This window comes from Natator depressus, chromosome 8, assembly GCF_965152275.1.
Source record: "Natator depressus isolate rNatDep1 chromosome 8, rNatDep2.hap1, whole genome shotgun sequence".
Classification (NCBI taxonomy): domain Eukaryota; kingdom Metazoa; phylum Chordata; order Testudines; family Cheloniidae; genus Natator; species Natator depressus.
In genome coordinates, this window is record NC_134241.1 from 80066207 (window position 1) to 80080846 (window position 14640).

Here is a 14640-nt window from a genome sequence, read left to right on the forward strand (position 1 = left end):
CCTCCCCTCCTCCCTTTGATCACCTCTTGCAGAGGCAATAAAGTCATTGTTGCTTCACATTCATGCATTCTTTATTCATTCATCACACAAATAGGGGGATGACTACCAAGGTAGCCCAGGAGGGGTGGTGGAGGAGGGAAGGAAAATGCCACACAGCACTTTAAAAGTTTACAACTTTAAAATTTATTGAATGACAGCCTTCTTTTTTTGGGGCAATCCTCTGTGGTGGAGTGGCTGGTTGGCCGGTGGCCACCCCACCGCGTTCTTGGGCGTCTGGGTGTGGAGGCTATGGAACTTGGGGAGGAGGGCGGTTGGTTACACAGGGGCTGTAGTGGCAGTCTGTGCTCCAGCTGCCTTTGCTGCAGCTCAACCATACACTGGAGCATACTGGTTTGGTCCTCCAGCAGCCTCAGCATTGAATCCTGCCTCCTCTCATCACGCTGTCGCCACATTCGAGCTTCAGCCCTCTCTTCAGCCCGCCACTTACTCTCTTCAGCCCGCCACTTACTCTCTTCAGCCCGCCACCTCTCCTCCTGGTCATTTTGTGCTTTCCTGCAGTCTGACATTATTTGCCTCCACGCATTCGTCTGTGCTCTGTCAGTGTGGGAGGACAGCATGAGCTCGGAGAACATTTCATCTCGAGTGCGTTTTTTTTTTCTTTCTAATCTTCACTAGCCTCTGGGAAGGAGAAGATCCTGTGATCATTGAAACACATGCAGCTGGTGGAGAAAAGAAAAGGGACAGCGGTATTTAAAAAGACACATTTTATAAAACACTGGCTACACTCTTTCAGGGTAAACCTTGCTGTTAACATTACATACATAGCACATGTGCTTTCGTTACAAGGTCGCATTTTGCCTCCCCCCACCGCGTGGCTACCCCCTCAACCCTCCCCCCTCCCTGTGGCTAACAGCGGGGAACATTTCTGTTCAGCCGCAGGCAAACAGCCCAGCAGGAATGGGCTCCTCTGAGTGTCCCCTGAAGAAAAGCACCCTATTTCAACCAGGTGACCATGGATTATATCTCACTCTCCTGAGGATAACACACGAACGGATGTTGCTTGAATGCCAGCAAACATACACTGCAATGCTTTGTTGTACAATGATTCCCGAGTACGTGTTACTGGCCTGGAGTGGTAAAGTGTCCTACCATGAAGGACGCAATAAGTCTGCCCTCCCCAGAAACCTTTTGCAAAGGCTTTGGGAGTATATCCAGGAGAGCCGCGAATGCCAGGGCAAAGTAATCCTTTCACATGCTTGCTTTTAAACCATGTATAGTATTTTAAAAGGTACACTCACCGGAGGTCCCTTCTCCGCCTGCTGGGTCCAGGAGGCAGCCTTGGGTGGGTTCAGGGGGTACTGGCTCCAGGTCCAGGGTGAGAAACAGTTCCTGGCTGTCGGGAAAACCGGTTTCTCCGCTTGCTTGCTGTGAGCTATCTACAACCTCGTCATCATCATCATCTTCTTCGTCCCCAAAACCTGCTTCCGTATTGCCTCCATCTCCATTGAAGGAGTCAAACAACACGGCTGGGGTAGTGGTGGCTGAACCCCCTAAAATGGCATGCAGCTCATCATAGAAGCGGCATGTTTGGGGCTCTGACCCGGAGCGGCCGTTCGCCTCTCTGGTTTTCTGGTAGGCTTGCCTCAGCTCCTTCAGTTTCACGCGGCACTGCTTCGGGTCCCTGTTATGGCCTCTGTCCTTCATGCCCTGGGAGATCTTGACAAAGGTTTTGGCATTTCGAAAACTGGAACGGAGTTCTGATAGCACGGATTCCTCTCCCCATACAGCGATCAGATCCCGTACCTCCCGTTCGGTCCATGCTGGAGCTCTTTTGCGATTCTGAGACTCCATCATGGTCACCTCTGCTGATGAGCTCTGCATGGTCACCTGCAGCTTGCCACGCTGGCCAAACAGGAAATGAGATTCAAAAGTTCGCGGTTCTTTTCCTGTCTACCTGGCCAGTGCATCTGAGTTGAGAGTGCTGTCCAGAGCGGTCAAAATGGAGCACTCTGGGATAGCTCCCGGAGGCCAATACCGTTGAATTGTGTCCACAGTACCCCAAATTCGACCCGGCAAGGCCGATTTAAGCGCTAATCCACTTGTCAGGGGTGGAGTAAGGAAATCGATTTTAAGAGCCCTTTAAGTGGAAATAAAGGGCTTCATCGTGTGGACGGGTGCAGGTTTACATCGATTTAATGCTGCTAAATTCGACCTAAAGTCCTAGTGTAGACCAGGGCATAGTAAAGTTTTTAATGGTATTTAAAAGCTGCAAAACAAGAACAAACAAAATTGTGTTGTATGTAGAATGTGTGCCATTAAGGGCCACATTGGACCTGGCTCTGTAAGCACATGCACAAGGAGGGGAAGATCCAAAGGGTTCCCCAATACATCCTAGCACAAGGGTTCAGACCCAATCTCGGTCCTGAGATTGGGATCTACTCTTCCCAAATTACCCTGTTATCTTCCTCCGCATTGGGCAACAGAGCTGGTCCTGACTGGACATGCAACACTTTGACTACGTCTACATTGCACAACACTTACAGCAGTACATAGGGTATATGTAGCTACACACCACAGTGAACTGCAGGCTGCGTCCACATATTGGACTTTGTAGCTACACATGGCAGTGAAAGGTTCTGGCAGGGAGAGGCAGCAGGAAAGGGCTCGGCCGTAGGGTGCTGGTGGAGACTTTCCCCTCCAAAATTTTTCCCTGCTGCTGAAGCCTTTCCCTGTCTTTACTCTGCTTGCCTACATCTACACTGCTGTTATACCCATGCTAAGGAGGCATGTAGCATTTGTACTCTATTTGCTGTCAAAAGGCTGTGCAGTGTAGATGTATCTTTTGTACAGTCTTGACTGTTCTGACCAACATACCCCGTGAGCTTCTGCAGGAATTATACTTTCCTCAGGCACAATGCCTCCGGGAGCTCTCAAGAAGTAGTATGATTCTGCATCTGCCACTGTAGAGTGTACCTTAAAGGCAGAATTCTAGTCCTAAATTAATACTATCTAATTTATATTTCATACGTTTTGTACCAGTATTCTTTTCTTAAAGTTTGATTGGATTCTCTTCAATTACCACAGCACTAATCTACTTGATATGTAATGAAAGATGTTCATTAACCAGTTCTTTTTAAATATGTCAGTTCCTCACAACAATACATAGTTAACATTAATAGTTAGACGTGTAGCCCCATCATCATCCAGGCTGTGTAAAAGCTTGTTCAAAGTCAAAAATGATTTGGAGAGGGAAATTTTGGAGATGACAGCTGTTCAAATCTCATAAAAAAGCACACTACTCTTCCATTTCATTAAATTTTTACTTCTTGATTCTAATATGTATCCTGGAAATGTGCTTGCCTCAGAATATCACTGAAGCAGCCTGTGAGAAGCCATACAAAGATAAGACATTGCTACATCACTGATGGTATATTGATATGTAAAAGGATCCAGAAGGCAATTGTCAAATAAATACGGACCGTAAGTGACCTGGATGATTTCTTCCTGGGTGACTAGTGACAAGCATGAAGCCACCCTTTGTGTTTTCCTTCATTTGAAGTTGGCATTCCCCCCTCCCCATAAAATATAAAGATACCATTATTACTGTAAGAATAAAACATAAGAAAGTTCTCAGACTAGGTAGCAAGTAGACGCCCACTGAAAAACCAGTCATACTCATGGAAGCTCCCTTCAAATCCACTTGCAACTATCAAATTAATTCCATGAAATGGGATGTTTTATTTTTAATTGACCCTACAGCGTTGCTTAAACTGAACCAAACAAATGAAAGAATGCTAGTTCCCCATATTCAGCCTCTTCTTCTTCTCCTCCCATTTTCTTCTTTCCATTCTGCCGCTGTCAGGGGATAAAGCAATGCTCCATTTTCTGCAATACTTTATGCCAAATCCTATTCTCTTGACTCACAAAAGTAGTCTTCATTGGCTGAAGACCCTAAGATTTCTTAGCTCTGAGCCAGAGGCCACTGAGAATACAGAGAGTCCACAAAACTGCGTGCAGAACTCACAAAGACATCAGTAGGGATCCACATGTGGATACGGGGCAGTGTTATTGCCAGAATTTGTGGTGAGGAAAGGTTAGTATCTCTCTGAGAACAGACACAGCTCACTGGTAAAGAATCAGCAAGGGTATGATATAATACATATAAGGGGGTAAATATTCAAAGTTTGAGGCCTTGCTTCACCTTTTTGCCATCACAGTTTATACCTACAAACATGAGTTGCCGGCACAGATCTGAATGCTTATCCACTCTCATTTGCTCCTCACCAGTTGAGTAGTTAGAGGTGTAAATACTCAGTTTGGTGCCTATCATTGAACGATGAGTGCAAAATGCAGGCAGAAATTTTGCAGGTGCAAGTGATGGGGCTCATTGAGAGACTGACAATGGCAGATTTTTACTGCTACAGTCTGTGCTTTTACAACCAAATCATTGTAAAGCACCATATAAAAATATCCTGAAGGGGAAAATGGATAAGAACAATGAACAACTTTCTTCCAGCAAAACTAATGTGAGGCAGCCAAGCACAGCACTGGGGGAGGCACTATTATTGCCTCTCTCTTGACATATGAGTCAGAGACAAGAGTTTGGCTGAAGCTAGGAAACAGAGGGACTTAACTTATGAAGTTGACAAAATAGTGATTTTCCCCGAGTTGAAAGAGACCACACAGGCTTTCAGAAACAAAACAAAACATTGGCAGGTGTCAAGTAACACTTTCTGGATGTGACTGCAGAAGCTTCTATTCTATTCCCCTCCAGACTCTGAGTTACAGTTTAAGGAGGCCTGTATTTTCTGGAATTGATTCTCAACAGTCAGCTTGCTGGAGAAGACCAAAAAGGAGGAAGGAATATAAACCCATTGTTGAAATCCTAGGAAGGTAAAACTAGATACTATGCAGTTAAAGACTGTGGGGAAAGATCCTCAGTTGGTGTACATTGTCATAGCTCCATTGAAGTCAATTTACATTAGCTGAGGATCTGTCAGATCCCAATCCCATCAAAATCAATGACAAAGCTACTATTGATTTCAATGGCAACAGAATTTTACTTCCTGTAGGGACAATCCCACAAGCCCTATTCATTACTAAAGTACATTTCCTATTGATTTCAAAACTCCCAACAAAGACAATCAGACTTGTGCTTGGGTAAAGAATTAATAATGGCTGTAGGAATAGGCCCTGTAAGATGTCAGGAAATATAATGTTTGCAGTGGTGTTGTAGTCCTGTTGGTCCCAAGATATAAGAGAGACAAGGTAGGTGAGGTAATATCTTTTATTGGGCCAACTTCTGTTGGTGAAAGAGACAAGATTTTGAGCTCCCTGTGGTCCAATAAAAGATATTACATAACCCACCTTGTGTCTCTCAGGAAATATAATGACTAATGGTTGCAACAAAAAGATGAAGAACTAAATACTTCCGCTATCCCTGATCCAAATGAAGGATGAAGTAAAACAAAAATTACAGGGGAATTCAGTCATCTGCATTTACAGTTATCTTGAGAAAATGAAAATAGGAAGCACCAGAGGACCTTGTTGTAAGTGATGCATATGCTATTGTGTGTTCATAAAAAGCAAAATTAAAACAAGAGGACTTACGTCTAAGACATCATTTAGATAATTTTAATATCACAGATATCCTGTGCATTATACTAAACCTCAAGAATCGGCAAGAAGATCCAAACTATAATTAGCTCTGCCTTATTTTTTAAATTAGAAGTATCTTTGACATTCAATTATAGTACTAAACAAATTATTCAAAATAAGTCTGTACTTTGTACTGAGCAGTTTGGCTTTTATGTAGACATCGTTAGCATGGAGAAACAAATGCATCTGATAAAAAGTAACAAGAAAATAGGGTGGCTACAGTTTAAAAAGTGTTGTGCACAGTATAATCATAGACTCTCAGGGTTGGAAGGGACCTCAGGAGGTCATCTAGTCCAAACCCCTGCTCAAAGCAGGACCAATCCCCCAATTTTTGTCCCAGATCCCTAAATGGTCCCCTCAAGGATTGAACTGACAACGCTGGGTTTAGCAGGTCAATACTCAAACCACTGAGCTATCCCTCCCCCACCCCCATTGTTTGTTTGGGTGAGCAGAACTGTTGATGGATAAGAGACAGTCCCTGGAAAGTTGTCTGGCTAATAGCAGCTATAGTATAAATCAGCCTTTATATTAAATGTGTATTTTATGGTTCCTTGTACAGAAGATCAAAAATTAAATATATGCAGGACCATAATTACAGGATTAATGGCCAAAGCTTATACATAAAGAGAGAGATTTCAAGAAAAATGTGTTGTAAGCATTTATTAATTTTTTTAACGAGTAGGCTTTACAAACAAACTTGAAATATAAAAACAATAGTTCTCTTTTTATACCAGAAAGGTCACATTCAACAATTCCCCACTGGCTTTATCCACTTTTAACATCAACTGAACCAGGAACAGGTTTTGCCTCTTTGATTTGCCAAGACTCTGATTACCAACCTTTTGGTTCCAGCCATGAATCAGAGCTACTTGGTGTCTGTAATCAGGGGGAAAAGTTCACTTGACTAAAGTAGTTCACAAATGTAACACATCTGAGCAAGTCATTTTACTAGTTCAATGACAGTACATTCATCCACATTATTAAATGCAAACTGAAAAGGCTGTTTTCATACTTTGGAATAAAGGGCCAAGAAAATCAACAGTTTCCACCCCCGCCCCTTCCCCAAGGAAAACGATATCGCTTCAGAGAAAAACCCCTTACTTCTCATCACAGATAGACATGTAATTCAAAACACAACCCCCTGCATAAATTCCTTTCTAATAAGCCATTATAAAGTAGTTGTCAACGGGGAAAAATAGTTAACCACACCTCTTGTGGGTTAGCCTGAATGGAGAATAAAGTACTAGGCCTGCGGGATTAAAAACGCCTGGATCTTTGGGGAGCTTCCAAACAGTCGCTTTGGTAACAGATAGAAAGCTCTTCAGCTCAGACTGCATTGTCATATGTTTTATTCATGGGCCATCATAAGGGCCACCAAATAGATCATCACGTTTACATCAGGCCTCCTCAGAGAAATAAATTCTTTAATAGTTGAACTGGCAGGGTCAGTCAGTACAGAGATGCCTGCCGGGCAACCAAATAATAAATAAATAAATGAAATGAAATGAAATGAAATCAAACATTGAGAGTTTAATGATGTCCTTCAGCAGTCACCAATCAATATGTTTTCTCTCTCTCTGAAAAGGTCACATTAAGGTTTCATCATTTTAGTGGTATCCTTCTTTTCGTGGCATGAGTAATTGCGGAGGTACATGAAAAAAGCAGTCAACAAGAAACAACTTCATTGGTGTTGACAAACCTTTACAAATACTTATTTGTGATGTTGCATCTCTTTTGTGATTTGGATTCCTAGTGCCACATGGAGTTTCCCATTGTTTGCCGCTGGAAATAAATGTTTTAACAGACCCAGCGGTACATGGGCTAGAGGCTCTCATTTCAGAGCTGACTAAACAATAGAACAGCCTCATATAAAAAATTTGGCAGGACTAAGGGCTTCTCATCACAGACAGACATGCAATTTGATGTTTTCTGCAAATGTATACATCTGTAGTTGTTCTGTTTATATATATGGGGTGCATTAGGTGAAACCTCATGTAAAAAAAGAAGAAGGAATATATGCCCCTTTTAACTCTCTCAGTAATTAAGTTAGACGAAATTTGTAGAAGCTGGAGATTGATCTGATTTTTCCCTGGAAACCATCCCCTTCCCCATTCCTGTTGAAAAGTGCACTGTTGACCACATCACTGAGGCTTGGGGTCATATTCAACTCCTCCCCCCGCCCCCCAAATCCAAGTTGTCAGTAAATACTGCTATTTTTTTAAAAAACAGATCTCCAAAATCTATCCATTCATCCCCATCCACTAGTAAAACCGATATCAATGTCTTGGTCATCTCTTGTCTTGACGAGTAAAACCTTCTTTTCTTGGCATCCCCATTTTACATTTTGCTCCCCACCAATTTATCCATAGTCCTGCTGCTTGGACCATGTATCTTCGGTGGACCCTTTCTCTGACTTCCAATTGCTCCCACATGAAGGTCAAACTTCTCCAGGACTCTATGCAGTTTTGCTTCTGATCTTGGCTCTCTTTTCATACTACTGCTCACACTGCTGTTTACACCCTGCTTACACCCTTCCACTGTAGCCATCTCCCACACTCACTTGAGAGTTTAGTGACTCTGCATCTACATTTGCTACAGCCACCCTGCCTTCATTCACATCCCTTCTCAAGGTGCAATATTTCCACAAAACCTTTCAAGATGATCAAATAATGAGATAAATGCCTCCTTTTTAAAAAAGGTATCTGAACCCCTGTATAACAAAAAGGAAGGATGGTACAGTGGTTAGAGTGCTAGACTGGGCTTGAGAAGACTTGGTTTCAATTCCTTGCTCTGTCACAGACCTCCTGTGTGACTTTGGGCAAGTCACGTAGTCAATCTGTGCCTCTATAAAATGGGAATAATAGCGCTGCTGCATTCCCAGGGCTGTTGCGAGGATAAATACATTAAAGAGTTTGAGGTGCTGAAATACCATGGTGTTGGGCACCATAAGTACATTGGATAGACAGAAAACTCAGTTTTGAGGTTATTGCATATCAAATATATTACATGTCTGATTTGTACTCTCTGTCCAATGTAGACTGCATGTTCTCTGTGGCAGAAATTGTGGCTTTATCTAGGTGCCCAACAAATAAATAAATAGTAATTAATAAAAGTAAGGTCACTTGGGAGAGCCATAGAATTAACAGGGATAAAAATGGCAGCTCATAGTAGAAGAGTTGAGGAGACTCTAAACTAACTCAATAGCTATCCATTACTGGAATCACTGCCTTAGATAAAGGAGACCTTTGGCACATCTTTGGTCACTGGCAGGGAAAGACGCAGATATTGGTTTAAAACCCTGAGGAGGCTGAGAACATGAAACATTTGCATGCTAGTAGCTCCAACAAATGTTTGTGAATTGAAATTGTGTTTTACTTGGGAGAAATCTGCTTATTAGTTCACAAACAGCAGAAGTATTTCACTGCTTGTGCAGCTTCTGTTTCCCCATTCCACAGATTCATGGCTCACTACCTAACACCCTGGCAGACAAAGAAAAACATTTTGAAAAAAATATTTTTGATACATTCTGTTGTGTTAAATTCAGTTACATGGCATCCAATTAGGCTGCTGGAAGCCAGGGTTATGCATTGCAGCAAAGATGATGAGCCATAACAAGATATAGCAAAGTTGGCCAAAAGTGTAAGCAAAGATCACCAGGCCCAGGCAGTCCACTAAAAAGACAGAGAGAGATAAAGATATGGGTCCTTCAACTGAGGAGCATACAGCACAGCACAGACAGCAATACAAAGGTAGAATAAAGTCTGCTTTACACTACTCCAATCCTGAGCTCATTCTGTGCGGGTAACCTGGAATAGTGTAAATTATCTTGACGGCTACTCTAAATTACACTGGCTGCCAAAGGCTCGGCATTGGTGAGGCTTAGAGAAACTGCAGCACCTCTCCTATACTAACTGCAAGGAGAAGGGGTACAGTAGAATTCATTATGCTGCCTCTTCAAAACCAAACAATCACTCCTATCCTCTGAGGGACAGTTATGCTGGCATTATGGCATGCCAAAACATCTGCATGGCACCTGAGGATCTGGCCTCATACTATATAGATATATAGCTATCCTAATGCTTATATGTTTTATATAAAAGATAATGTGATACCGGAAACTCAAAGTCGGGGAGAAAACTTAATCAAATGAGTGAAAATTACTCTAATATTTTGGGATCCCGTGCACATGGCCTGACAGGGAAAGCACGTGGAACCTACACTAACATATTGTTTAAAGAGAGTGGCTCCAGGAGTGGTGGAATAGGCTCGCAGGGTCATAGATACTTATTTATATTTGCCAAGGAGGAAAAAAAAACCAACCTGTTGACCTCACCCTTTTCTGGCTCTGCAAGCAGAGAAGCAAGGGCAGGCATGGGCTATTTTATAGGCAGGAAAAGGCAAAAATGTTGAATTTTTCCAGAAACTGTGCAAATGTGATCTTCGGTCTGTCATTTCAGACACTTTTCATGCAGCTTTTGCAACTGTCCCTCAAACTATTAAGCAAAATCTTATTATTATTCAGGTATCAGAGTGGCAGCCATGTTAGTCTGTATCCACGAAAACAACGAGGAGTCCGGTGACACCTTAAAGACTAACAGATTTATTAGGTTTCGTGGGTAAAAAAACCCACTTCTTCAGATGCATGGAGTGAAATTTATTTTCCCAAATAAATCTGTTAGTCTTTAAGGTGCCACTGGACTCCTTGTTATTATTATTCAGGGGAGAGTTGTAAAAGTAAGTTGAGGACTTGTGGATCTTTGTTATATATCTGTTTGGCACGCCATCTACCAAAGGGAATGTAGAAATGTTTGCTATAGAAATGTAAGACCAAACACTCGGGGGGCAAGGGAGAGGGGAGTTGGTGGGGGAAGAGAACCTTACACTGTTTGCATCTTTCCTTCCCTCATACCCAGCATTTTCAGTGCTATTTAGTAAATACAGGACATCTGCTTTATTGAGCTAGAAAAAACCTATCAGATGTAATGACAGCACTTTGGACTCTATTCTGATCTCACTTACACTCCATGCAGCTTAGGGTTTTTTTTTCTGTAATTTTAATGAAAATGTGGCACAGCATATCCCTTTCATTTAAATTATGCACTGTCAGTATTTTTCCTCTTTGCAATTGAATCACGTCTCAGGAAACATGCCAATAAGAGGGGGGGCTGCAGAAAGCTGGGAGAAAGTGTTGGAGGCAGGCTCTTGACCAAATCTACACACACACTTCTGGAGCCTGTAAATTCCCACTGTTTCTACATGGGGAGTTCCTGCCCTGAAGGGTAAATGCCACTGAATAACACTGACTTCCTGTTAAAAGGATGGTCCGTCCATGCCCACATGACAGGTTAAATGTTATGCTCCAGAATGGTAAATTGTTACTTTTTCTTGACCCAAGTGGCTAGTCAAAGTTTCAGGTCTTGAGAATTTCCAGTTGGGAGCAGAAATTACTGATGGAGTCTAGTATTTTCTTTGATGCAATCTTATTTGTTTACAAGGAATGTACAATCTAAGTCCCGCTTCTGTAAACGCAGGAGGAACCAACAGCAAAAGGAGCAGTTTCTTAGCTTTCAGGCCCAAGTGTCTTTCAGCCAGCACTCCCAAACCAGAAACTTTCTTGACTCTAGGCTTCTTCCAGGGCCACATGCACACCCTGCTTTCTTTCTCTGCTCTCAGTCTCTTTCTTTTTTTCTGGTCTATACCCCAGTTTCTCCCTCTTTCTCTCATCCCTCCCTCCCCTGCCACACCCCTGCACCTGGCCAGAACAGTACCCAGTCAAATCCTTCACCCACATGGTGCTAGTTTCTGGGAAGACTCCAGTAGGCTTTGTTTTCGGTGTGGCGCTGTGCCTTAACTGTTTGTTACTTCAATCTTAAGTGAAGGGCACATTTACTCATCAGTTTCAATGAGCTTTTAACTCAACCCATAACAAGGTTTAATGCAGCTCATAATAATATTATTCTGCTTTCAAAAATCTTCCAAAAATGGAATGTGATAAACAGAAGCAGTCTTGGAACAGTTTTAGCTAGCATGAATGGCATTCATGCATCAGCTCTACAATATAAGTCTAAAAAATAGGCAATTTTTAACCTCAGCTATGTCAGGGTCTGAAATTAACAGACGTGCCTTTCATTTAATCTGCTGTAAACCCAATTTTTGGTTATACATGGGCTCAGAAGCCCAGTCTTACCCATTTTTAGCGAGAGTGATCTCTGCTCTCTTACCTCTTTTGGTGTCTCCTAACCTCTGTGCTAGTTCAGTCAATCGTCTCCTAAAATTCTCTGGCATTCTACTGGGTACCACTCAGCCCTCCACACATGAGCTCCAGCATTTGCCATATTTTTTCTGGTGACACAACAACTTGGGCCATTGTGAGAACACAATTATGAGCAGTGCAGATGTTCTAGGGAGACACTAATGGGGGCAAAAATTTTCAAAAGTAACCATTGTTTTTTGGTGTCCCTATTTTTAGAAGCCCGTATTTAGACTCCTGGGGCCTGATTTTCAGAGGTGCTGAAGGCCTGCAGCTCATATTGGCTTTATAATGGAATTGAGGGTGCTGCACCTCAGAAAAGAAAGCAAAAGGAGGAGAAAGCCTTGGTGCTATGGCTTAAATATGGCTGCGCTGTCTGGAAGCCAGATGGGAGACCAGTGAGCCCCTGGACCTGAAGAAGAGGTACAGGACCTTCACAGTGGGATGAATCTTTTGGGATCTTTAGGATTGGCTTTCACGTTCTAGCTGCGGCAGGGCGCGACAAATGACAAAAACATGAGGAATCTCTGAGGAGTTCTCCTCCCCACAGGGTACCTCTCTTGTGGGTTTTCTACAGCCTGTGGTACTATATTTAATATCAAAGAATCCAGATAGCTGCCTGCTCCAAGATGGGTGAATCAATCCTCTCTCCCAAGCACATAACGTCACAGTATTTCCACATAAAGTTACTGATTTGCCTTTCAGTTAAGTTCAAACCTTTGGTTAAGTTTAAAGCCAGTGACTTTAAACAGTTTCATTTTTCCACTGTGACATTTTTATTGAGGTCACCAGCTCTCTGGTTGACATTCAGTAATGAATGTTTGAAGGATCAGGTCCTAATATTGTTAGTGTAATCTGGTGGACAGGGAATTAGACTAGGACTTAGGACACCTGAGTTCTATTCTTAGCTTTGCTATGCCCTGTTGTGTGACCCTGGGCAAGTCACTTCCACAATCTATGCCCCCATTTCCCCAACACCTTTTGTCTGTCAGACACTGACTCCTACTATATATTAGAACTGTGCCTGATACAGTGGGGCCTCTAGATGCTAACGCAATACAAGAGTTATATGATGATACATTAATATAGTCTAATATAGTCTATATCAATACGATAGTGTAATTAGACTATTTTAAAATACATATTTTTATTTGTATTTATATTATATTCATTAACAGATTAATTTGACAGATACTTTAAAAAGGCAGCCACTTTTCCTCAATTCAAGTACATAATTTAATTAAGAAGTATTGGTAAGCTCTCTGGTTCAGAGACCATCTTTTTGTTCTGTGTTGTTACAGCATCGAACACAATAGGATCCAGGTTCACAATAGGGCTCCTAGATACTATAGTAATACAAATAATAAAAATAACAACAATTATAGAATAATAGCTGGAATTCAATATCTGGTATATCAGGTTGTTTATTACCTTATAGGTTTACATAATTCAGGTTTTATTTTTGTTACTGTACCTTTGCAAAATATCTTATTTCATCTTCTTCAATCAGAAGTCAAACTAACCTTTTGCGCTACGTCTAACCTGTCAAGGTCTCTAAGAGAAAATGTGCTTTAAAGGAGTAGGAGTGAACGGTCACTTCTGCACCATAAATTCTATTGGCAGATACACTAATAGCTTGTAGAAATAAAGATGACTTTCTCCTTGGAAGCTCTAATAAGACCAGGGAATAATATACAATCTGTGATTCAGATACATTGCCCTACAAATTCAAGAGCTTTTAAACAACCGCTAATGCTTAATAATAAGGGAATACATCCTATCTGCTTCTTTCTTAAACTTGGTGAGATAAACACAAGTTATATTTGTGAAACTCAACTACCTTTGATTTCTGTTGCTGTCAAAACACTTAATGATTATTTTAAACATGTAAAAGTAAATGCCCTCAAGGATTGCCTTTAATTCAACCACAGTGGATAAAAGGAAAAAGCACTGAATTCTTCTGGAAACTTCTTCATGACAGTTTTTTTAAACAAAGAACTTTTAAACATAGGCATTGAAAATCCTTTCCAATTCATGCTGTTATTTTTAAGCATTACAGGTCTCCCTAGATAATTACAGCCAATGGAGTTTATCTTGGGTTAGCCTTACCTGGTATGTTTTTAGAGTGTCTAGGTAACAGTACCTAGAAGAATTAAACTTTCATAGAAAGAAAGAATGAAATTTTAATACCCCAATGAACCACACTGAGAATGTCTTTTCTGAAGGAGTAAGACAGCTTAAGACTGGACTTTTTCTAAAGAACAAAATGAGTCTCACTTCTAAAGACTCAGACTTGGCAGGTTTGCAGTTTTCTTCTGTACGGTAAAATGCAACTGATAGCTACCATATTTTTTAAAGCTATAGAAAACTGACAACTTGGCAGAAATGATAGTCTCAGAAACAACAGGGTTTTGTGCAGGAACCGTAAACCAGGAAAACTCTATTTAGCCAGAAGCCTACTTTTGTGTCCATTACCCAACCTACTAATTATTCCCTTCACTCTGTGGGCCCAGATTTACATACACAGATCTAATCTTGGAAAAAGAGGCAATAAAATTTTTCGAAAGATAATGCCTGGACTTCACAGTATCTTTGGTGAGCAATGCATGGGACACATATGTACCTACACACCCCTCTTGTGAATCTCATGCTTCAGTTTTTCTGGTATGTTTGCATTCTATGTGTGGGGCTACTCCATTTTCGCATTTGCTATCAATCACTCTGAGATGCAG

The 14640-nt window shown here is 41.6% G+C and overlaps 2 protein-coding genes across 2 annotated transcripts in view; both read right to left on the reverse strand.

Annotated features, from left to right (window-relative positions):
* ADGRL2 (adhesion G protein-coupled receptor L2) overlaps positions 1 to 14640 on the reverse strand; it is a 473176-nt gene that overhangs the window by 258591 nt on the left and 199945 nt on the right. The gene's annotated exons all lie outside the window — the stretch shown is intronic.
* On the reverse strand, positions 203 to 2030 carry LOC141992407 (myb/SANT-like DNA-binding domain-containing protein 7). The gene is made up of 2 exons (XM_074961459.1): positions 1299 to 2030; positions 203 to 719 (listed from the first exon to the last, which is right to left on the reverse strand). Exons 1-2 carry the CDS (start codon positions 1879 to 1881, stop codon positions 634 to 636), a joined length of 669 nt encoding a protein of 222 aa, XP_074817560.1. The 5' UTR covers positions 1882 to 2030; the 3' UTR covers positions 203 to 633.

What these genes read in the sequence shown, in the direction of transcription:
- LOC141992407 (XM_074961459.1), bottom strand. Translation starts at nt 1,881, where the DNA reads ATGCAGAGCTCATCAGCAGAGGTGACCATGATGGAGTCTCAGAATCGC. An exon ending in AGGCGGAGAAGGGACCTCCG is followed by an intron (nt 720 to 1,298) that starts GTGAGTGTACCT and finishes TTTCTCCACCAG; the next exon opens with CTGCATGTGTTTCAATGATC.